The sequence below is a fragment of the Eleutherodactylus coqui genome, chromosome 13, assembly GCF_035609145.1.
Source record: "Eleutherodactylus coqui strain aEleCoq1 chromosome 13, aEleCoq1.hap1, whole genome shotgun sequence".
NCBI lineage: Eukaryota > Metazoa > Chordata > Amphibia > Anura > Eleutherodactylidae > Eleutherodactylus > Eleutherodactylus coqui.
The window spans coordinates 52,660,986-52,686,148 of NC_089849.1; the positions used below are offsets into that span (position 1 = coordinate 52,660,986).

Genomic DNA, 25,163 nt, shown 5'->3' on the forward strand with positions numbered 1-25,163 from the left:
AAAGTGAATGACTGCTGTGTACACTGACCAGCTCTCGTTCAGTCGCTGCGTGCGTTTACACGGGACAATTATCGCTCAGATTACCGTATAAAAGGGCCATCAGGCGACGGGCACCTGCAACACTAGTTGTCTCATCGTCCTAAATATTAGTGTTTTCTTTTAGCTCTGTCTTTCTATTCTCTCCGATTCTAACTGACTTTCTTACTTCCAGGTCATGTTATGTCACAGGACCTTACCGCCTATGGGATGCCTGCAGTGCCTGACAACCCTCCGCCAGGGCATGTCCCACCAGACTCATCTACCACCCAAGACACCAGCTATCAGCCATACCAATTCTTCACTTTAAGGCTAGTTTCACACGGGTGATGGCAATTTTGCCCATGATTTTTGAGTGTCAGCGCTGCTTTTTCTCACACAAACATCACTGTTACTTGTGATTTTTCTTAGGCAATTTTTTTTTGCGCAAAAGTCCATAGGACTGTCTAATGTTAAAAATGCATTGAACGAAAATTGCAAGTTTGTGCTTTGCAATGCGATAAAAAGAAGGCTCCATAGGGAAACATGGCAGATAAATAAAATGCAGAAAGATAGGACACACCACGATTTTTTTCTCTCTCGCAACATCGCATGAGTGGAAACATCACAAATGTGAAGGAAGCCATTGAAAATCATTGGTTTCATAATTCTGCGTTTTTACTCACATCGCACTATGTTATCACCTGTTTCAAAGCACCCTAAGGCCTCCCTCACACATGCATTGCTGTAAGCACGGCGCTGAACATGTATGAAACTGCATCCTTTTATTCGTGGACGCAACACGGAATTTCTTTAGCGCAGGTGCTCGCCTGTCACCTGTGGGCTCTAATGTTCAATATAGTGGAAAGGTTGCAGCTACTTTCCCTTTTTCTCCAGAACTGCTGTCTGATAACCTCTAGTTACTTGTAGCTTCATGTCCTGATAGGGAAGAACTGACGTCACATGCAAATCCCATCGGATGTGGCTACTGCAGCCCCAGCTAATGCAAAGTATCAGTGCTGCGTCCTGTTCTTACCACTGATACATGATGCTTAACCCTTCCTCTCCCACTATCATATCTGCTCTTGGATGGCATTATAACGAGGCGGGGTTCTTCCGCTCACAGCTGTCAATCGTGGATGTGGGCGTGTTCTCCTGGCACATTTACCGCATAGGGGCGTGGTTCGCCCTGTGCGGTAGGCGGAGTTGTTGTAGGGCATATCATTGGCCGGGGGGGTGTGTCTTGCGCAGCCAATCAGCAGGCACCCCGGGCTTGTTTGGATTTAAATGTCCTATATATGACAAGCTGTGTGCGGGCCGCTTAGTAGCTGGATGTCCCGGAGTGTACGGCCATGGCCAACCTGTCGCAATGTCTGGATGATTTGCCCTTGGGCTCCCGCTGGCCCGCCGCCCCACCGGACCTGTACAGTGAAGCCCATCGCCTGGCACTGGAGGAGCTGCTGTCCGGGGGTCCCGAAGCGCTGCGGGTCTTTCTGCAGCGGGAGAAGGTGCTGGGCTTCCTGTCCGAGACGGAGGTCGCGGAGATCCTGAGCTGTGCCGCCTCGGTCCAGAGCGGGGAGGACGAGGGCTCGGTGTCCGCCTCTATGGACTGCTCCTCGGTCACTTATTTCCCTGAAGTGTCGGATGTGGAGCCCCCGCAGCTGGAGCTCGGATGGCCGGCATTCAGCCACGGCTCCTACCGGGGTGTCACACGGGTGGACGTGCACTTCCAGCCCGGTTACGGGGAAGTCATCTACAGCTGCAAAGAAGCGGCCAGGTCCCTGATCAGAGGCGCCCGGGAGGTGGGTGCACGTAGTGGGCAGTAAGGATGGCACTCCTTACTGGGTGATCGGATGTTATTAGTGCCCCCTAATGGGGCTGACATGCAGTGTAGAGCCTTGGTGTGGCAGAATATACCCCTATATGGGATATATTCACATTGGCAAATTTCATGCCCAACTTCTGTAAGATGCATGTGAAAAAAAAATCGTTTTAAATGGATATATATGTAAAAAGAAAAATATCGCACTGGCATGCCATGTGACTTGTGTGCTAGTGTGCGATTTTATATTTTTCTTAATACTTGTGAAAGTTGCACATACAGCGATATGTTCTTGCAATACTCGTCACAATTGCGTGTGAAACTACTGGTTAACGAATGCGATATCAGTCTTAGTTTCTTGGACCAGTATCCCTTTTTGCCTGTATAACTAGTCTTTGGTACATTTACACAAGCAAGTACAATCTGTCCGACAGTCATCGTTCTTGGGGCTTTTTGTAGCCTATTGCCCGTACTTGCTATATGCCAACAATCCCTATACACTGTCTTGGCGCGTAGGCATGTGTAATATATGCCAAGATAGTACATGCTGTGAGATCCGTACTGCGTATTATGCGCACGTCATACGTTTGTTTGAGAGCCCTTAGGCTGGGTTCACACACGGCAGATTTGCCGTGAAAATTCCATCCGTAATTACGCCGCGGCAGATCCTTCTGTGGCCAGCTATCTGGACAAGATTTCTCAGAAATCTCGTCCACACGGTACGGTGAAAACATCACGGTAAAGCCGGCGCATATTCGCTGGCCGTAGCGTGTCCGTATTTTTTCTTTTCTGTTAGTCGCGCTCTCTTCTATGGGAGCACCGCTTGCAACAGAAAAGCTTGCGGCCGAGCCGTTCCAAAACCCGCCTCTAAGTGCCGTGGTTTTTGAAGCAGCGCTTTCCCGGTGGAATTCTCATGGTTTTTCGCTGCGGCCAAACCATGATTTCCGCCCGGAATACATCCAGTGAGAACCCAGCCTTACACCTGTGAATTTTGCATCCGACTGTGATGCGTGTGCCATGAAAAAGCATCGCTGTACTTGCGATTTCAAGTGAGAAACTACAAGTAGTAAAAAAATAAAAATCATTGCATATAATGGGTTCTTTCACATGTGATTCTGCACATCTTGCGCAGCATTGTGTGAAAATCACCTGTTTGAATACAGTCTAAGGATATGTTCCCACAGGCCAGGCGACTTTTATTTTTTGCGCGTGAATGTGAGAAAACCCATTTTCAGTGGGATTATTTACATGAGTGATTTTTCTCTTGAATGGCGAGTTCAAGGATAAAAAACAGCATGTTTTTGGGCAATTGTTCAAGAATTACTATTTATTATTGCAGCGCAAAAAAAAAAAAATCATGCAGAAGACCAGTGCTGAATATTGGCATCAGCAATGATGCATCTCCCAGTCATGTATCCGGTTTGATTGTAACCTCAATAGAATACAATGTAACAATCGGATGGTGTTGCATTCCATCATATGACAATACTCCAGTCACAATGTTATTGTGTAGGTTTTAGTAGCCTGCATGCTGCTCATTAGATGATCACATCCATGGAGGCGGCTCATCCTCTGCACAGCTTACCATTCCTTTCTTTCAAACAGACCTGACCGTACTTTATAAAGACATTATAATTATCATTCTGCTAACGCCAAGCAAAGGTCAAAAAGTCTAGCCAGCCAAGAACAACTTTATGACTTCCTGTACTATTTATACTGGCTCAGGCAAACTATTAAACCGTTCCTTGATCATGAGGCCAAACCTTCCTATCAAGCCGTAACCTGGTAACTCTGGGCTTGTGGGAATAAGTTCAATAGAAGAAATAACTTCTTTGAAACGGAGTCAATATTGGCATTGTTAAACAGAGACTGAAGTTCTTATCACACCCTACCTGTTGTTGCTCTTTATAGCTGATGTACTCAATGTCAAGCAGCAGCTGCACTAGCAAATAAGGTTTCAATGTGTATGAAAAGAGAAGCTTGTGATCTCAAAGTAATGCTACCCTTCTATAGGTCCCGAGTATGGGGCTTAGTTTTGGGCTTCACATTCTTAGAGGACAGCTGGAGAGGGTTCAAAGGTGGGCAACAATCGTTCAGTGTAAACATGGTTGACGATTTGCTCACTTTATGCAAGCATGAAAATCCTCGTTGACTCGTTCCCTAATTGTTCGGTTTAGGCTGCCTGTCCACGGGTATAGCGATATCCCGCGGCAGACTCCGCCACAGGAGCCACCGCCGGGGAGCAGGAGACAGCTGACTGTTCTCCGCATTGAGACTATCTGACAGGCTCACCGTGGAAAATCGCAGCATGCTGAGATTTGAATCCCGCGAGCAGAGAATTGCTATGATTGTCCGCTTGTGGACAGCGGGGCTGAGCTTTCCATAGCAACGCTATGGAAAGCGTTCACTGCGTTCCCCGCGGCCAGATTCTTGCTGCGGGGAACGCAGTGAAAATTCGCCCATGGACAGGAGGCCTTAAACATCGATCGTTCAGTTCTAGAGATGAGCGAACCTACTCGTTTTGAGTAATTACTCGATCGAGCACCGCGATTTTGAGTACTTCCGTACTCGGGTGAAAAGATTCGGGGGGGGGAGGCGTGGCAGAGCGGGGGGTAGCAGCGGGGAACAGGGGGGAGCCCTCTCTCCCTCCCACTCCCCGCTGCAACCCCCCACGCAGCCCCCCGAATCTTTTCGCCCGAGTACGGAAGTACTCAAATTGCGGCGCTCGGGCGAAAAAGGGGCGTGGCCAAGTAGGTTCGCTCATCTCTAGTCAGTTCTCATTCACTGGTTAAGAGAACTGAATGATCCTGCAAAAATAACTCCTCTGTGTTTACCCTGAACGCCTGAGTGAACTATTATTGCTGCATGTAAAAGTACCCTTAAGGACCATTTACACGGGACGGTTATCGCTCAAAATTACAAAAAAGTGATCGTCCTGTGTAAATACAAAAAAAGCATTTACAATTCGTTCACTATTCATTATCGCCGACTTTCAGTAGGCAGAAAAAACATTGCGGGATTCTCACTGCCTGTAAACGGTTTACCGCTCAGCACTGTTTAAACGTCCTGCACGAGTGCCAATGACCTTAGCCGTGACGTCAGTGCTTATGAAGTAGTTTAGATGACCGCTGTCCTATCTGAATGGGACTTTAGAGATCACCTAGTTTCCATGGACAAGTATGTGGTCAATACAAAGAAATGGCGCAGGGTTTATTCTTCCAAAGGATCGGGGACATTAATCACGAGCAGAGGAAAGGCAGTTAAGGCTTTATTGCTCTGTTCTGGGAGTAAGATAGCAGTCTTCTGGCCAAACTGTCTTATGATGGAATCAAACGGCTAAAAATGTAGCGTGTTGTCTAAAATGGGGCCGTTCGGTTCCTATCACCCTGTCTGGCATCTTGCCAGTTGAACGTTAAAGTCGTCAGATTATGAAATGCCCTAACAGGTAATGATTGAAGACAATGACATTGTTTATAAAAAGCCTAGATAATTATAACAATATTCTTGTTATATAAGCACTCTAAAAAGGTTGAACTACATGGACTTATTTCTGGTTTTCAACCTATGTAACTATACAGGGTGTAGTCAAAAAGACCGATCTAGTGCTGTTAGTGAGCTGCGAATCGCTGATTCAGTGCAGGTACAGAGCAAATTTTGACGAACATGTGGGTTTGACCTATACTCATTTCAGGGAGACGAAATGCAGATTAGTACCCAACTTTCCTGCAGATGACTTCCCGGACGATCTGCCACTTCGAGTATGCTCTCCTTACTTCAGTCATAGCCACGGTCCCACAGGACTTAGATGTGGAAAGTGAATTTCTGCTTCTTGCATGCTACTCTTCAACTCTCCAACATGGAAATCATGTTCTGGTGCTCCCAGGGAGCCGTGCACCATCTCATTGCATAAAGGCTAATGCCCACAGCAGGGTTTCTGTTGCATGAAACGCGTCGGAAATCCGTGGCATTATCCCGCAGCTATTACGTTCTATTGAACCTAATAGCTCAATGTTCATGCTGCGGAATTCTGTAGCGTGAAAGAAACCGCGGCATGCTTTAATTGCCATGGAAAAAAGTGTGGTCCGCTTCCATTGTAGTCAATGGAAGTTGTCCGGCACACAATACTCCCAATGTGAGCACAGCGCAAGTATAGCATGATTACACGCTGCTGCCGGCTGCGTCATCGGCCACTGCCAGCGCGTCAGACGAAATTCACGCGACCACTCTGGAGAGGTGAGTAGGGGTCGTGGGGGGGTGTCGGACTCGGCTGCGATATTCCGCTGGCTGAGTCCGACACGGCCGTGGGCATGAGGCTTTAAAGTACATTTTAGTATAGGACGCCAGTAATGGTTAAACGTGATGGACCTATACAATGTTATGATGCACTCTATCCTCGTGATCTGTATCAGGAACTATCATAAATTCCATAGTACTAAACCTCAATGGTTAATACAAAAATATTTTTCTTAAAGGTGTTACTTGAGAAAACACTAACTAGATGTTGATTCAGCATCTGATTTAACAAGGCATTTAGTGAATTGTAAGGTTGGTGCGCTTATTTCGGTGCTGGCGCCTTAACCTACATTATAATGACTGAGTTATTGGAATAGCTTGACAGGAGTCATAGTATGCCACATTTCACATATGATGGTGCAGATTAGAAGCTTTCCAATTCTTTAGGATGTTTTTTAGTCATGAAGTCCTATCGGTGCACCTATGACTTCACAAAACCAAGCTTTGTAGATACTTTTTCTTAAATGTAGCATATGGACCACATGGCTCTATCAGACTCAAGTAGTCTACATCATGGTTCATTTTGGGCCAGACTAAGGCTTAAGAGGTCGCTGTTCATCAACTTTGTACAGTAGCTCTGATGTAATCTCTTATCAAAGACTTGATGGGAAATGGTGCAGGACACTTGCCTTTGGCCCCCTGAATTGTTGTTCATTAAGAATGTTGTGGCCTTACTGAAATCCAGAGCTATTTGGCAGATTCTTTTTGTCATAGTTATTCATCTTCAAGCCTGGACTTAGTTCTAAAAAGTTTTTCTAGATTTTGTATGATGACCTAACCTCAGGATAGGTGATCAATAGTTGACTGCCAGGAGTCTGCCGCTCTGGATCCTCCCCCCATTAGCTGATCCTCTGGCCTGCTCTTAGAGCAGTGGAGCCTCATCGGTGGTCATAGCCAGAAATATAATAGAAGTTGATTTCAATGGGAACAAAGCCTTCTGTTACACATCTGTCTCTGACCATAATGAGGAGCCTGAAGTGTGTCCATTGACTTCAATGGATCAAAGACTTCTATTATGGGTCCGACTCTACCCACCAATGTGGATGCTTCACTGACCGGAAGACCCCCACCAATCAACTATTGATGACCTAAGGATAAGGCCATCAATACCAAATGCCAGAAACCCCTTTAAACTGCAATATAATATTTGAATGACTTTCACAGGACACATGCTGTGCCTGTAAATTCTGACTTTGTTTGTTGAGTTTCCTCTTGGAGGATGATTTTGTATAGTATTCTCTGCACCCAGTGCCATTATCCATTTTCAAATCCCTAATGATGCCCTTATCTGTTCAGTTTTCATTATTTTGGGCATTCTTGTCCTTACAAATAAAATGGTTTGTTAAATGTTTTTTTCCATGGCTTGCTTCACAGCTACTCTGCCCTTCCTGATTGCTGCTGGCCAGGACATGTGACTGCTGCAGCCAATCACTGGCTATAGAAGGTTACTGCTGGGGCCAGTGATTGGCTGCAGCAGTCATACCACTTGGTCAGTAACAACCAGAAAAGACAGAGGGGTTGCGAATCAATTTTAAGTCATAAGAGAAGCCCTTTAAGAGGTTGGCACACCATTCCTGTTCATTCCACGCACTCAAACTCTTGACGGTCAATGGAGTCTCCTTCACCATTACTTATGTAGGCTGCTTTTTTTTTTTTCATTTTTATGAAAATGCATAGAGCTCACAAAGATCCTCCAATTGGAGAATGCAGGAGCTGAGGGTGCTAACTGGGCTGTTTAAATACATGTTTAATTAACTTGGCATCAGTAAAACCCTTAGGCATCTGTTGATTCAGGTGGCAATCTAACTTTCTCCAAGCCCTCAATTCTTCCTGTGTCTTAATGCATTCCTCCTTCTGGCCCATCTCCTCGAATATTTTGTATGGAGCTGGAATGCTTTATAAAAGGGAAGATATTGATTATCTTGAGGTGACCCAGGCCAATACGTGATGCTGATATCTCAATGGGAAAACTGTTTTTACTGCCAGACTATAAAGTGATAGTATGAACAAGTTCAGACTTGACTTGAGTCTTTTTGTCATTAGCCAAGTTCTACTTATTGTATTGTGTATATTTGATTAATGTAAGGTTCTTGCATGGTGAAGTTACTGCTCAGGGAAACTTTTTTTTTTTTAAACTGTACTCTAGCCAAGGAATAATTAGTTTAGGTCAGTTTTTCTCAAATAATTTTTAAAGAATCACCACTACTGTGGCAGGTATGGAAGTAGTAATTATCCCTAGGGTGACAGGAAGGAAACCATCAAAATATGACCTAATGAGGTTTCTTGAGGGCTTGGTTCAATACATACAGCTGTAGGCTGGATTCACACGAACGTATATCGGCTCGGTTTTCACGCCGAGCCGATATACATTGTCCTGATCTGCAGGGGGGGGGGGGGGGGAGGATGGAAGAGCCAGGACCAGGAACTGAGCTCCCGCCCCCTCTCTGCCTCCTCTCCGCCCCTCTGCACTATTTGCAATGGGCAGAGGCAGGACGGGGGCAGGGCTAATTCATGGAAACTTAGCCCCACCGGCACCCTGCCTCTTTTCATTGCAAATAGTGCAGAGGGGCGGAGAGGGGGTGGAGAGGAAGCGGAGGGGGCGGGAGCTCAATTCCTGCTCCTGGCTCTTCTACCCCCCCCCCCCCTTGCAGATGAGGACGACCTATATCGGCTCGGCGTGCAAACCGAGCCGATATACGTTCGTGTGAATCCAGCCGTAGGGTGTAGGACAATGCTGAATGATCTTCATTTATTGATTGTGTATAGTTTGATACGTGACAAGCCGTATTTCAAGAAGTCTGAGGTATTTTGTTCTCTACTTCTTCCTTTTCGAGTAAGGTGGATAGCTCTGCAAATTCTGGTTGCTGATGACCTGTAGCCAAGATGGTCATCGTATTTATGATTTTGTGATGAAGGACTCTTATTAACCTTCATTTGTACCCATCTTATTCCACAGGTGATCGCAGTGGTCATGGATACCTTTACAGATAATGACATCTTCCGCGATATTCAAGAAGCCTGCCGAAAACGCAGGGTTGCAGCTTACATCTTGCTGGATGAATCGCAGATGCCACATTTTCTTAATATGTGCCTAAACCTTGGAATTTTCATAGAAAATGAACAGGTATAATCACGAGCTGCTCCTTACTCTTTTATCTTATAGCCTACCACTTCCTAAATGACTTCTGTTCTTTCTTCCTAGTTCATGAGGATCCGAACATTAACCGGAAATAACTATTATACCAGGTCCGGTGCCAAGATTGTTGGAAAGGCTCGTGAGAAGTTTTTGCTTGTGGATGGGGTGAAAGTTGCTACAGGAAGTTACAGGTGTGATATTGACACATAGCATAACTAGTAGTAAAGATAAACTATGACTGATCTCTTACTTTGTATTGTGGTATGTCACGTGCTCAATGGTGTTTTATCCCAAATGGTTTTTCTTCATGTCTTTTAGTTTCACTTGGATGGATGGGAAGCTCAACAGCAGTAATATGCTTGTACTAACTGGACAAGTGGTGGAGAAGTTTGACTTCCAGTTTAGGGTCCTCTATGCTCAGTCCAAACCAATCAGTTCAAAGCTTATTTCCAGCCTCCGAAACTGTCCAATACCTTTGGCCGCCAAGGTGATGTGTAACCCAGCAGCTCTGAGAAATCCCTTATTCAGCAGTCTTCTGAAAGTGGAGATGGCAAAGGTCTCGAGCACTCCAAAGAGAATGAATATAGAAGCAAAACCAATGTGGGACGCACATTTTGAACAATCTATGAATGCAAAGCCTTTTGAAGATGATTTGATGCAGAATTGCGAAATAATCTCTGGCCTTAAAGAGACAGCGAGTATAGCCACTCAGACAGAGCCTTGGCTTGGTTGGAGGTCCGTCAAGGCAATGGATGCAACCACTCAAACAAATGTCTTCACCTCAACTGCTGCAACCCAAACGACTCTTCCGGTAAGGGTGGCTTCTACCCAAACGATGGTATTCTCAAGGTCTGTAACTACACAAACCGCTAATATCCCAGAATCCTCAGCTGGTTATAGTCAAACTCCATCAAGTTTATCATCTTCCTCTTTTACATCCTTGTCTTCCTCCTCTTGTGCGTCCACCACCAGCACTAGCTCCAATACTTCAATGCTTTCTTGCGACAGCAAAAGCAATGGACTGAGTCTTTCAGATTATCGAATGCGGGACTCTTTCAAGAAACTTACTAATCAACGTCAATATCATTATACTTCTATAAGATCTAAACTAGACCACATGGTAACCATACTTTCTAGAAGAAACCGCTTGGCCAGCGCGTTCTTCAACTGTGAACCCAATGGTTATCGCTTACAAAGAAATATTATGCATAACAGTATGTTCAACCTCCGTGATGGTGCTCGATTTAATCACGATATGTAATAAGCCAAGAGGAAGCTTTACTAGAAGGTGTATATATGTCTTAACTGAGGGAGGAAGATGAAGCGTAGAAGGCTTCGGTGAGAATTGTCTCGTAGACTCCTGGACTGATGATCCTTGTGCTCGCTACTTCTTGAATATCTGTTCTGCGTTAGCACTTTAGGACTATGCAACTACTTTATAAATGCACTTCAGAGAGTACTCGAATTTAAGTAATACCAAAGCCTCTTGCCCTTGTGCCTTTTGATGTCTTCCAATGTTTTTACTAAGAAAAACTTTCTCTAAAAGTGACTTCTTATGTCAGCAGGTGTATAAACCTGAGAAAGTTGTGTCGTTCTTGTCTACAGCCATGGATGGCTTGAACTTGCCCTCCAGAGTAGATGCTTTCAAACATGAGACTCTACAGAGACACTATGTGGAACAGATTTGAACTTCTACCGATTCCAGAATGCAGTTCTCGCCTGCTTTTTAAAACCTTTTGTAAACTGCATTCCCTCTACCATGAGTCTGTTTTGATGTCTTTGTTTTTAATGTTTTCCTAACACTACTGCTAATTGCCTTTAGTACTGACTTGTGCAATGCCATGGTCTTTCAATAGGTTCAACGAGCAGCCCCGAGAGGAAGCTGTGTTACTACAATCTGATACTTCCCAAGGAAGTTTGTAGGCACCATCTACCTCTATGGGAGCACTCATTTGTTAAAAGGAAGATGTGCTAAAGGTTGGAAGTAATGTGCTTGTACTTGGAAACGTCTAGTAGGTGTAGGATACAAACAAACACGTTTTTGAGTTTTTCCCACAAAGTACTCCTATTTAGCGTGAAGTTAAAAGGCTATTGTGTAACTTCATAAACCGTTTTTTTTTTTATTCATTGGAGCACTATGTTAAGGCAGGAGCTAGGCTGTATTTACGCAATTTTTATCGCCTTGGAAGATGGAACCCATTATTTACAATGGATGTATTTAGATGTGCTATTTTTCTCTTGCTGTAAAAGGAAAATCGCAGTTTTTGCTTTTTACTTTTGGGACGAGATCGTCCGTTTATTTTATTGATGTATTTATTGTATTTATTATTTTTTTTAAATAAGAGCGCAGAGAAAGAGAGGGAAAAAATTGCATTGCCCTTAAACGGAAAAATGATTTTTATGCGAGTGCAATGTGGCTTTTTTTTCTCTTGCAATGTAGATCATGGAATTTTCCATGCACGTACAAATGGCGTGTGGCGATGCGTTTTTCTCATAAAATGCATTATAATTGCAGGAAAAACCACACATTTTATAAACGTAATATTGGTGTGAGTTTCTCAGACCAATATCATGCTCACCTATGTAAATACGCAGCAGTTATGTACACAGCTCCTACATCGACCTACATGCGTTAGGTTCTTGCCGCAGCTTCACCATAATATATATTTGGTGCCAACATCTTGCATGTATACATACGCAATCAGACATGACATGTAGTATAAAACTAATAACCCAATTGCCAATAGGATTGAGGGCCCTTCCTGCAAGAACTTACAATGTATGCGGAAAAAGGTGTGACCTATGAGGCACAAGTGCTTCTGTATGATGGTCTGCCTATCATAGCATTAGTTATATGTGAGCCAGGCTCCAACCAATGAGTCTACATATGTACATCAGTGCATTCATATGGATGGGGAGAGGGGGCTGCTCTGATCAGGTTTGGCAGGAGTGTAGAAACGGGAGAGATGTGGAAGAGTTGGAGTAGGGACTATGATAGGCCTCCCTAAAGATATGTTTTTAGTATATGTTTGAGCATGTTAACATGGTTGTCTGGGGGTAGCGCATTCCAGAGAATGGAAGTGGCTCATGAAGTCTTGGAGCTGGGAGCGAGTGGTTCAGACACCAGTAGAACTTGGGGAGCTTTACATGGGATAACTGTTGGACACAAGTGCCGGAGGGCTGTCCCAATGATGATTGCTACTATGTGTTCACACGGGAGCGATCGTCTCTCACTGAATTGAGGTGAAGCGCTCTGGAGAGCTCTTCTGGCTGCCTGCCTCCATTCAGAATTAACCGATGAACTGGCTGTTTGCACGGGTCGATAGTAGCTTTGTTTTAAACTAAGGTAGAAGCCCAACGTCTCAAATCCAGGCGCAATCTTCATTCATTTGCCCTGATGGATCCTATCTTTACACAGGACTTTGAGTGCTTTACTTGAGCAACTATTGGTCTTTGTAAGGCCACCCTTAAGGTGTGTTTTACATGGAACGATTCACGTTCAGTCTAAACTCAAGCCAACAACTGAACGTTTGTCGTGCCGTTTCAGCAGGACTAAACTCATCATTGGCTCGTTTCCTTATTCAGTGTTTCCCATAGCAAGTCTCATTAAACAAGTCAACGATGAATGTGCCAATCTAAAGGGGCTCCATGACTTGTTACTGAGGTCACCAGCTCGTTTGCCATCTAAAAGGAACATTAATCTAAGGTCATGAGCAGAAGGGAGATCACCTGTAGGGTGGTAGACGGAGATGAGTTATAGGGTGGGGACAGCACCATTGTGATGGACCACAAACAAAACTGCATTTCATCCTGTAGTCATGTACTTGCCCTCCTGCTTCTTGCTAACTGAGCATTGTAGAAGTAGCTGTGGTCCGTATTTACATGTATAGCCTATATCCTAAAAGACTGAGCCTCTGTAAAGTGAGGGGAATGGGTACAGGAGATAGTATGTTGGGAGAAGAGAGCATGGTCAACGGGAAAAGCCCACTGGGCTCAGAGCTTCCACCCTCCCAAGCATATATGTCCAGAATGCATTGGCTCTTTGCAAGTGTACAGATACATATATAAATACTTTTTATTCCAGGTGCCCATTAAGGTTTTTTTATTTTATTTTTTTAACATGCCAAATATTCACCCGTATTTTAAGTACAGGTCAGTACTTCCACTGAAGCAACAACACTAGTTCTTCATGTTAATGTTATGTGTGGCTGGATATAAAACCTGTTGAATAACTATGTTTACAGTGGCAATTATATTTGTCATGTACTTTACTTCTTGGAGTCTATTCTTTGCACTTTTTATTGAGGTTAACTTTGTTGCAAATGTATTTTATAACCACAATGGGGTAAAGGGTTGTATTAAACTTCTTGGAAATATGTATATAAAGGTGGCAGGGGACAGAATCCTACTATGCATATACTTTGGTGATGGTACGCAAAGCACGGTCGTTTTGCTGGAAGTGAATGATTGTTTCCAAACTGTAAACTATGAGAATAATAAACTTTTTTTTTTTTGTCAGTCATCTGTTGTGAGTAGATAAGAGGTATTGGGGACACTTGTTCTTGCATTCCTTATGAGTATATGTCTGAGGGTGCTTTCCTACAGGCACTTTAATCCTGAGCTTTGTGTGTTGCAAGATGCCCAATGCAATTGAAAGGAGAAGCCATTACAAAGTGCCTATATTACGTAAGTCCTTTCACAGCAATGCTGCAAGAGAGGAAAAACTGCAGTATGTGACTTTTTTTGTTTTGAAAAATGTTTTTATATTTCTTATATAATATACCCAGAGACTAGGTCATGAGTAGTTGATGGGTTACCCAACCAGCGGAGTCTCCTCTTTCCATGAGCTGATCATGCAGCCCCCTGGCCAGTGCATTGAGCTGGGTCTTGTCATCAGTGGACAGGGGTAGAAGTGCTTGTGCCAAGTTCACTCCCATTGATTTCAATATGAGTGAAGCTGCTGCCCACGCTTCCTGTACTGACAGCTAATGACAGCAGGCTTGATGTTCAGCTAATGGATGGGGGTCCAACCCACATCAGCTACTGCTAGCCTAGCCAGAGGCTGGCTTATCAGTGAAAGAGTGCAAACAACCCCCTTTAATAGTGGGATATCACACTCACTCATGTGTACATATTGCAAATGTGAAGATGCAAGAAAGATGGGGCACTCATCATGACCTTGTCCTAGCACCTTGTCATTACTAGGATCACTTATGATTAACAGGTCACACAGCCGTGACCAGTAAGCCTACTCTTCAGCTACCATGCTGGACATTGTAGACTTGTAGGAGGCAGTAGTTTTAATAAAGTCCACATTTACTGCTGTGAAGCACCTCAATAAAATTGGCATAATTAAAATGGGCACACATTGGCACTGGTACGTGTCACTGATGAGCTTACTCATATTTTTTGGCTCTTGAGATCTGACAACTGCTTTTGGTTCTGTTCTTTACAACCTCATCCCCCTCAAGAACAAAGGCCTTTGAAGAGATCTTCTCCAACATCTTAAATGAAAGTTAAGATGCAACACAGTAACCTTATATGGATTTACTGCTAAATGTTGGACTCTCCTTGGAGTGTCCATTGGCAAACTAAACTGGCAGTTAGAAGTGATGCACATGTGGTTACCACAACTCAGTTGTAGCATGTATGGCAACTTTAAAGGGGGTCTGACCAGAGTAACAAGTTCTCCTTCAGCCACATAACCTGCTGCTCCGTGGGGGGGGGGGGGGGGGGGTCTCATGGCTGAGACCCCCAGCTGATCTTGAGATCTAGACTCCTGGGTCCTGGTTTCCTGTTACTGCAGGGGTTGATCTCGGCAGTCCTATTGGAATGAATGGAGTTCTAACTGCGCAAGCTTGGTCAGGACTCCATTCAGAGTGATGGCACAGCTGGGCAAGAAGTAAACCCCACAGTGGCAGGAGCATGGGACTCAGTGGCATCTCATGGCATAGGAATCTTTCTGCAGGAACATTGGCCTATGGGGAGAGGATGGCGTATTGCAGTTGCCACAAATTAGATTGAGATACTGATGTACTCTTAGCACTTGATGGGAAGGGGTCATCGATTCATGCTGCTTACAGCAAATTCTGACCCTCCCAGCAGCATGGTGTACCAGAAATCTGGATTCATCTGCCCAGGTGATGATTTTTCCACTGCTCAGCAATATAATGGTGGTTGTTCTCCTGTGTCTCAGCAGTTAGCACAGTTGCCTTGGAGGTGGAGGGGTGGGTGGGTGGCTGAGCGTCAAATCTGACATAATTTGTATGGTCACCCTGAGGCTTAGAATCACATTTATTTAATGCGACCCTCTGCCCCTGGACAAACAAAGATGGCTCAACCACTTCTCTGACTACCTGATGCGTACTAGTATGCATTGATAGTCTGTTCTAACTGGCCAATGCTGCTCACGAGTAGAGCAGGTGTCGTATCTTGCACTGTGCATTGACATGTATCATTAGTCTAACAGCTAGTTAGAGAAGTGGTTTTGGCCATCTTTGTTTTCCAAGACTAGTGTTGCTTTAACTCCATCTAGATGTTGCCCATGGCCAGATTTGAACCAAGTCCCAGCACTGCAAGGCAACAGTGCTAACCCCCTGAGCCACCATTATTATTCATCATCCTAGATTATTATGAAGAATGAGATCAACACAACCACTGGAAGCAGAAACTCCATGCAGATGTTGCCCTTGGTTAGAGTTTCACCTAGGAGCCCCAGCACTGTAACAGTCACTTTTGCTTTCTTCGTCCTTCTCCTGCGTGTTGCTGGGCCTGATGAGTAGTCCTTGGTGCAACTATTTTACTGACATCTCAACAGGTACTGCATTATAGGTAGGCTTATATTTCAAGCCAGTCCCTGAAAATCATCGCTGTGGTGGTTGCCTGCAAACCACTGCTTTCAATAGGGCTGCAGCAGTGCCGGCCCCATTGAAAGCAATGTGATAGTATCACGGACTTCTGCATCGCTGTGACAGAGGATTCCTTTATCTCCGGGGTCCCCATAGCTGTCACAGCGGTTTCTCTGCACTGCGAGGCATTCGATCTTGCATTGCGAGAAAAAAAATATTGCTAGGATGTAGGCACTCTTAGGGAGGAGACGGTAGAGCCATGTGACAGTTATTTCTCTACCCCGCTGTCTCCTCGGCTGAGAGCCTGCTCCTCGAATGCTGCACATGCACACATCCATATAATCCCATATAAGGGTACATCTAGACGTGTGTAATCCTATACACTAGTACATATGCACATTCTTAGAATCCTATACACTGGCACAAATAGACACCTGTAGAATGCTATAACTTACATGGAACACAAAGACTCGGACAGCCTAATGAAGACCTGGCCGGCTGCAGAAGAGAGAAGAAAAAAACCATTAGTAAAGGCAGAGCACATCTGTAAAACGATGAACATGGCAGACATCGGAGTCATATATGGAAATGCCACTAACAACTTTACCCAATAACTATCGGTGAGGCCTTACGGGTGACTTCTGTACAGCTTGCTAATGCTGCCCCATAATGCAGCGCCCATTAGCTTCCATGTACATTGTGTGACCTATATCCTCTATATCAGAGGAGTATATAGAGGACGGTATAAGGTCTGTACACACATCAGTCTCTGGAGCTGAACACTAATATTAATCTCAGTGACAGCAAACAGAAATGGGAGAAAATGGCGACACATTGAAATGCAAAATATATGACAAGTTGCAGAACTTTTCATTATACAATGATTAAAAGGTCCATTTATGCATATGCCCTTTAAGAATGAGCCTGCTCCATCGCTTCTTGTGGTTCCTGGGTGGCATGATTCAGGTAACCATGGAGAATGCTCAGCACGGAAAGGACAAGGCTGTCTCCCGATACCAGCATTGAAGTGAACAAGTGCCCATCACTTATCTCTGTATTCTCTATAAGAAGAGTCCTGTGCAGTCATAAAAGCTCAGCCCAAGGAGAGAACTGAAGTAAAACACCTCTCCAAGCCCAAGATGGCCATCTTTGAAGTCCTGGAGCAAGAACATCTGGTAAGGACAACACAGAGGAAGGGTAGAACAGATATACTGTGCGGTGTATTATCACTAAGTCCTATGTATCATGCACAGGATGAAAAAGATTAAAGGGCTACAGATCATCTGCTTCCTCACTGTCCACCTTCAGGACATGGCTACCCTGAGGGTCCCAGAGCGGCTACCGCCATCATCGGTGGGGTCATTATAAAGTTCTCTCACTTATTCTATAATTAAAGGGGTTGTCCCGCGCCGAAACGGTTTTTTTTTTTCAACCCCCCCTCCCCCCGTTCGGCGCGAGACAACCCCGATGCAGGGGTTAAAAAAGAACACCGGACAGCGCTTACCTGAATCCCCGCGCTCCGGTGACTTCTTACTTACCGGTTGAAGATGGCCGCTGGGATCTTCTTCCTCGGTGGACCGCAGGGCTTCTGTGCGGTCCATTGCCGATTCCAGCCTCCTGATTGGCTGGAATCGGCACGTGACGGGGCGGAGCTACACGGAGCTCCATTGAGAAAAGAAGAAGACCCGGACTGCGCAAGCGCGTCTAATTTGGCCATTAGACGCCGAAAATTAGACGGCTCCATGGAAACGAGGACGCTAGCAACGGAGCAAGTAAGTGAAAAACTTCTTATAACTTCTGTATGGCTCATAATTAATGCACAATGTACATTACAAAGTGCATTAATATGGCCATACAGAAGTATATAGACCCACTTGCTGCCGCGGGACAACCCCTTTAAGATCTGATGTGTATGTTGGGGATGGAAGTGATGAATGACCAGAAATAAGAGAACGTTAATCCTTGGTCTTCTGGATGGTTTCCGACGCCTCCTTCATGGACTTCAGATCCTGACTTACATATTTGAAGGACTAAAGGACAAGATGCTATACGGATTTGCCATCTCCGTCTGTATCAGGCCTCATCCTCCATGGCCCTTAATATCCTCCTTGAAAGAGTGGCTCACAGCCTTTGTTGACTGTGGAATAAAGTGCTTATTATATAGTGAATAGAAGCCGTGTTATGATATGATACAATTCTGTTACGTGGAATTGTCTTAGAACTTTGTTTGTTCCAAGCACTAAATTCTAAATTAATCCTTTCTTCTCTGGTATTCAGTCACCATAACTCGGCGGTACGATGCTGGGCAGCAAAACACCTCTACAATGTCATCCTAAGGAGCAGATTGTATCTTGATAGCAAAGGCATAACTAGCAGAGCTCTACCAGCCATTGCCCTCCTTGTCACCCTGAAGCCAGGAGAGAGACCTTTATATACACCGTATACAGAAAGACTGATATTAGGGTATCCGTTATAAAACTAATGGAAATAAGGACCAACATCTTGCTGAGTGCTTCATAATGAGGGAATTTCAGCTGATTTCAGCTCTTGGTGAACGTTCCTCAGGACTTGAGAAGATGTCGGAGCTGCAATTTGTTCCTTGTTAGTTTGTAGAAACTGTGTGACAACCGTTGGGGGATCTACACTGATAACCGTACTATTGGCTGTCACCTAGAGTTTCCAAAGACAAGTGGAGCCATAAAAGTAAATCAACATCATATCAGTATCTTCAGGTCTAATTAATAAAAAATATTTTTATAGAGCTTGACAAAGTTGGTGTTTATTTGACATTGAATAATGATGATATCTTATAGGATGCACTGAAAGAAGTTCCTCCAACATCTGACTAATCACTCGAAATGACTGCCAATAGTGATGACTAGAGTTGAGTGAACGTACTCTTTCGAGCTTGATGCTCGTTCGAGTATTAGCATACTCAAAGGCACTCGCTACTCGAGCGAGCACCACGCCATGTCCGCCCCCGCCCCAGTTTTGGCCCCTCCCCACTGCATTACTCGAATAAAGCTCTCGAATTTTACAAAAAGCTCGACTCAAATAACGAGGACCCGAGCATTTTGGTGCTCGCTCATCTCTAGTGATGAAGTATGAAACACTAGAGAACTAGCCCTCCATTATCAAGTTATTACGAGGTTCCCTGCCTTCTCTGCTGAACATCTGATCAATGAGAAGACTCCGTGGTACTTTTGCAGTCCAACATTCAGCTTGGATTCTTCCGACTGGGGGAACACTGCTGCAATTGAGAGATTTTTACTTCCTTTTGGAAAGGAATTTATCGACTATTTGACTGCGATTTTTGAGAAATCTCTGAAAGCCTTTTTTGCTCAGGACAGGAAATGATCTACTGTTTGAGCACAAGTTTCAGAACTCTGCGAAGATCTTTATTGCTCTCGGAACATCCCATCAATGAAGAGAGCTCCACTGGTACATCTGCGGTTTACCATCCAGCCCGTCTTCCTCCGGCTGGGGGATTTTTTACTACTTTCTGGGCAGGAAATTGACTATCTGATTAAGATGGTCTGAAATCTCCGAAAGTTTTTACTGCTCTCTGAGCATCCCATCAATGAAGAGAGCTCTGCTGCTGGTACCTCTGTGGTTCGGCATCCAGCCCGTCTTTCTCTGGCTGCAATTGAGATTTTTTTTACTGCTTTCTGGACAGGAAATTGACTATTAGACTGCAATTTTCAGAAATCTCTGACAGTCTTTACTGCTCTTATGACTAATGACCACAGACAATCAAGTGTAACAGGATACCTGACCCATGTGTGACACTCTATATAAAAGTGCAAATAGGGAAGATGGAACAATACCTCTGCAGCGCCACCTATTGGAAGACAGCATTCCTGCAAGTCAATGCCAAACTCTTTAGACAAGCCTTATAACAATGACTGAGAATTGAACACCAAGCCAGAATACTATACCACTCTCTAAGGCCTCATGCCCACAGCCATGGCGGACTCCGCTAGCACAATATCGCAGCGGAGTCCGCCACGGCACCCTCCAAACCCCCATACTCACCTGCCGGATCCGCCACGTTATTCCCATCCCTCGAGGCGGCACGTATGCGCAGTACAGCACATGACGCGCCGGCAGTGCGGGATGATGCGGCCGGCGGTGGGCTACAACGGAAGTATAGTGTGATGGCCAGCTTCCATTGACTACAATGAAAGCCGGACGCGCATATTCCAGCGGCAAATAGATCATGCCGCGGTATCTTTCATGTTGTGGAATTCCATGATGGAATTCCGTAGCGTGAACATTGAGCTATTAGGTTCAATAGAACCTAATAGCTGTGGGATAACGTCGTGAAACGCGTCGGTAATCCGGCTGTGGGCATTAGCCCTAAGTGAACCTGGATAATTGAGGAGGCTGGCAGGCCCTTGCGGATTCTTCACAGAAGTGCATTTCTTTCTTTTTTCTTACATATCCACTCACACAACGAAAGCGCTGGATCCTTTTTAACCTGTTTTCTTCTTGTTTACTGCTCTTAGATATGAAATGATTCACTATTTCACATGAATTTCAGAAATCTCTGAACAACTTTATTGCTCTGCGACCATCAATAAAGAGAGTTCCACTGTTGGGACCTCGGTGGCTCAGCATGTCTTCCTCCGGCTGGTGGAGCAGCTGGTCCAGTCTAGGCCATTACCTAGATGAAGAGGGAATAGAAGACATCAAGCCCAAGTGTCCCCATGTAATCTTTGATTCTGGCAGGACGTACGGCAGGAAGATCCTTCTGTTTCTGGGTTATCATCCAAAATTGATGGAAATGGTGAAGAAGACCATAATAACAGAGGACCTGTCCACCATTAAGATATGACTACATAACATCATGTAGAGCATAGAACGTGGTTCGGGTACCCGGCTCAAGGTTGACTCAGCCTTCCATCCTTCCAAGGTCGGTAAAATGAGCACCCAGCTTGGTGGTGGGTAATTAATAAATTGCCTGAATGCGCTGTGGAATAAGTTGGCGCTATACAAATACCAAGATTTAGTTTTATGTCGAGCCCGTCAGCTGCTGGGATTAAAAATGGCAAAAAAATTAAATAAAGTTCTCCTTCCCCTTTTGCCTGACCAAAATGAGAAGTTTTGTCTTTTTTTTAAATACATTTGAGGTTCTGCACAGTTAATGAGCATGTAACCATTTTTACTACTGGTATTAGTTGTACACGACACAGCAGATATTATACATGATTTACATAGGAGAGACACATATGGGCTCCTATAGAAATGACAATGTTACATTTAAAACCCATATTACAATTCATGAGAACTGGCGGAGTCCCTGCGTACAGACATTCTATCATCCTGCACTGATCCTGATATACATTATACTCCAGAGCTGCACTCACTATTCTGCTACTGGAGTTACTATATACAGCAGGAAGGGAGGGTCAGACACTTTTATTTAGGGACCTGTCGATATTTTCTACTATTCTTTTGACTACTAGAAACGCTGCTATTTTCAATCGCAGTCTGCTCTATTTTCGTGCATTTTAGCGCTTTTTAGTGCACTTCATCACAATGATGGGGTGCTTTAAAAAGTGCTGTCAAACGCTGCATTATGCATTCAAAGCCACAGCGATAAAGCGTCACGGTTTCGAATGCGACGTTTTGTGAACATACAGATTCAATAGCTTTTTTTTATTCTGCAAAAGTAGCAAAAAATTTTTTTAAAAGGTCTATATATAAATTTGGTATCGCAGTAATCGGGCTGATCCACATTACAAAGTTAGGCCTCTTGTCCACGGGCGGATTTTTGCTGCGGAATCCGGAACAGATGTCCGCCTCCGGATTCCGCAGCAGTAACCCTCCATAGCATGCGATGGTAAAATGATTCTTCATGCACACGAGTGGAAACCAATCGTGGAAAAGCTGTGCGACCTTCAATTATGGACGGGCCGCGGAATTCCGCTAGAAGAGCAGGAGAGTTTAAGAAAAAAAATCTGTACTGGCCGGCACGTCCGCACATGTCCGCAGAACAGTAGAAAGAAGACACGGACAGGTACGCAGGGTCGCGGCTGCGGGCACGGGCAGATACCCGCGCAGGATTCTTCTTTCTACGGAATGGTGAACGCTGTGAAAACAAAACACAAAAACAATGTTAAAATTTCTCAGAGTTTTTTTTTTCATTTTCTCCCCCCAAAAAATTAATAACAGTTCTACAACACATTGTATGTATCTCAAAGCGAGGCCAATGAAAAATACAACTCGTCCCCCAAAAAACAAGCCCTCATACGGCCATGTCCGTGAGTCGCGGCTCTTGTAACGTGACAATCGCTTGTCCGTAAAGCGAAAACTCTGCTTGTGACGAAGGGGTTAAACCCTTATATGAGGGTTATTGTGGGCTGGCACATTGTGGGCATCTGCGAGGTGTCTCCCTACCCTACATGCCTGCACCCCTCCCCATTACATCAGCTCTGCTCCCCTCCTCCTGTCATTCGGCCGGGCACTGCCATCTTCCCCTCGCACTTCCGCCCGGCACCTCCTCCACCACCTCCTCACTCTCTGGGGTCCCCATGTCTCGCACACTGTCTGGCTTGTTACTAGGTTACTGCATTTGTGATCTCTCCAAAAAGCCGGAAGGAAACCATGGTGACCATCAATCAAGCCTGTCCAGCGCCTCTGCGCATGCTCACTTTCTGAGACGTGCTCTTGGCGAGCCCAAAACAAAAATGGCGGCGCCCGTGGGACCGGTGCGCTTCTGGAAGCCGGGTAAGAAGTGGGGACGTGTGATAGGGCGCTAGTGGGATCTATAATGTTACACCCTGGCTTTAGAACCAAACGGGGACGTGAGCTTCCGGTAACACGGGTTGTTTTGCAACCAGCAGAGCAGACAACGGTGGCCTGGCAGGCTCAGTGCGGAATAAGGGATCAGCATACCATCTGTTACATAGGGCTGATGTCTGTAACAGCCAATCAGCGTCCTGATTCTATTTCTTCAGAGCAGGTTGCATAATGTAAAACGGGATCTGATTGGTTGCTGCTGTTGTTTTGGTCTACACTAGTGTTGACTATAGGCATATCCATGGGTGCATTGCAAGCATGCCTGGAGTCGGGCATAGGGACTGGGGAGGGGTGGAATACAGCCAGCCAGGAGTGGGAGAGATACAGCAGTCTTGGTTTCTATGTCCTCCACTCCCAGTAGCCAATCAGTGTCCAGCTTTAATCCATGCAGAAGGGATCTGATTGGTTGCTATGGGCAACTGCAGCTCTTCTTGGCCTACACTAGTATTTATACTCAGGCCCAATGTATTTTAATAAGGTTCCTCAGAAAAATGGAGTTCTCATGTTATACCCCGAGTTCCATGCTGCACTGTAGTCCCGAGCTGCGTCCATGACTGCAGAATGCACTAAGGCCGCTCTCACATAGGCAGATTTTACAGCGTTTTAGCGGGCGTTTAAAACATTCGCTAAAAACGTTGCACTGAGCCTGCAGTGATTTCAATGAGGCTTCTCGGAGGAGCATTTTTAGCGCCGTGATAATCGACCGCTGACTGTTCTATTTTAGCGCTTTTTAACGCACCGCATCACCCATTGCAGTGATGTGGTATGTTAAAATAGCCGTTGACCGCGTTTGAAAACACCGCTCCAAAATGCTGTAAAACGGCGTGTTTAAAAACACATTTTTGGGACGTGTAGGGTGAATGTGCTTCCCGTAGCTGAGGGTCCCAGACGTGAGACCCCCTCCTGTTGGGCATTTATATTATATCCCATTCTTAGGGCCTGTTCACACCGTGGAAAACTGGACGCAGATTTGATGTGGAAGCCGCGTCAGATCTGTGCCCCATTGATAGGAATCCGCGCCTTCGTCTATATGGCACAATTTGTTTTTGCAAGCGAATTTGAAATCTGCTTACAGAAAAAAGAGAAGTGATCCGTCCCTTCATGTCGTGGTTTCAGCGCCAGGAAATGCGCACATGGATTTGCTCCTTGAAAAGGGCTACATCCACATTCAGATCGGCACCATACAAATACACAGCTATGGCGCAATAATGCCGCTCAGCTGGGATTTCTGCCATCTTTTCAGAGTCGGACTCTGCACGGAAAAAGTAGCATTGGTTTCGCCGTGCGGACAAACGCTAGGAGTGCAGTCACACAGCAGATTCAGAAGCTTAATTTCCAGCGCAGAATCTGCCCGTAAAACCATGTCGAAATCTGTGGGTATTCTGTCGCGGATTTTGGTGCAGATCTGCACATGGATTTGGGTGAAATCTGTGCCACAAATTACCGCCACGTCACTTCCTCACATGAATCGGCACAGAGATCTGATGGAATTGCGCAGGAGGATTGTGCGCATTGACAGGGTTAAATCCCCTGCAGAATAGGCCTTGTGAACAAACCATGAAGGTCCGTTCACATATGGCGGATTCTGGTGTGGATCCGTATCAACATCCATACCGCTTTTCACATTCTCTCTGAAAGTGGCCTTAGCATGAGTCAACAATCAATGGGGCTACAACTTCTGGGACGCGTGCTGAACAGCCAAATAAAGGGTCACGTCGCTCCAGTGAGCACTGCGGTATGGTGCTTACCCGTACATGCCAGGTACTGGCCCGTAATGTTCTCAGTACAGTTGCTCTTGGAATTTGTCCAACCCTGATCAATGCTCGTTGAAGTTGCCACCATTATATTAGTAGTTCTCGCATTAGGTGGCCACCCTTCTACTTGTATCCAGCCTAGTCAGTGATACCCACAGGTTTACACATCAGTACTTTAAAGGGGTGGTTGTGCCAGTTATCCCCTATGCACAGGATAGAGGATAGCTTGCTGATCATTGGAGGTCTTATGACTGAGACCCCTACCGATCCTGAGAACGTGGGTCCCTTGTCACCCCTGCCTGTCACTGCCGGGATGTTTCTTCTCCTGCAGTGACGTAAGAGTGAATAGAGCGCGGGCCGAATGTTCGTGGATGGCGCTCCATTCATTTTAATGGAGCTGACGGAAATACCCGAGCGCTTCCTGCTTTGTGGTCCATTCTGGGGTGATGACGGGTGTTGGGTTGTCGTGATCGCACAATTCACGGTCTCAT

General features: G+C 45.2%; 2 protein-coding genes across 2 annotated transcripts in view; both read left to right on the forward strand.

Annotated features, from left to right (window-relative positions):
* The first annotated feature begins 1,337 nt into the window (after positions 1–1,337).
* FAM83D (family with sequence similarity 83 member D) lies at positions 1,338–13,778 on the forward strand. The gene is made up of 4 exons (XM_066588186.1): positions 1,338–1,817; positions 9,087–9,254; positions 9,333–9,457; positions 9,585–13,778. Exons 1-4 carry the CDS (start codon positions 1,368–1,370, stop codon positions 10,525–10,527), a joined length of 1,686 nt encoding a protein of 561 aa, XP_066444283.1. The 5' UTR covers positions 1,338–1,367; the 3' UTR covers positions 10,528–13,778.
* An 8,872-nt stretch (positions 13,779–22,650) lies between these two features.
* Positions 22,651–25,163, forward strand: part of DHX35 (DEAH-box helicase 35) — a 40,907-nt gene continuing 38,394 nt past the window's right edge. Inside the window, exon 1 of the mRNA XM_066587842.1 lies at positions 22,651–22,846. Within this exon, the coding sequence (XP_066443939.1) occupies positions 22,651–22,846 (196 nt within the window). The remainder of the gene's footprint in view (positions 22,847–25,163) is intronic.

Coding starts and splice junctions, on each gene's coding strand:
- FAM83D (XM_066588186.1), top strand. CDS start 1,368: ATGGCCAACCTGTCGCAATGTCTGGATGATTTGCCCTTGGGCTCCCGC. Junction 1,818..9,086: donor TGATCAGAGGCGCCCGGGAG/GTGGGTGCACGT, acceptor CTTATTCCACAG/GTGATCGCAGTGGTCATGGA. Junction 9,255..9,332: donor TTTTCATAGAAAATGAACAG/GTATAATCACGA, acceptor CTTTCTTCCTAG/TTCATGAGGATCCGAACATT.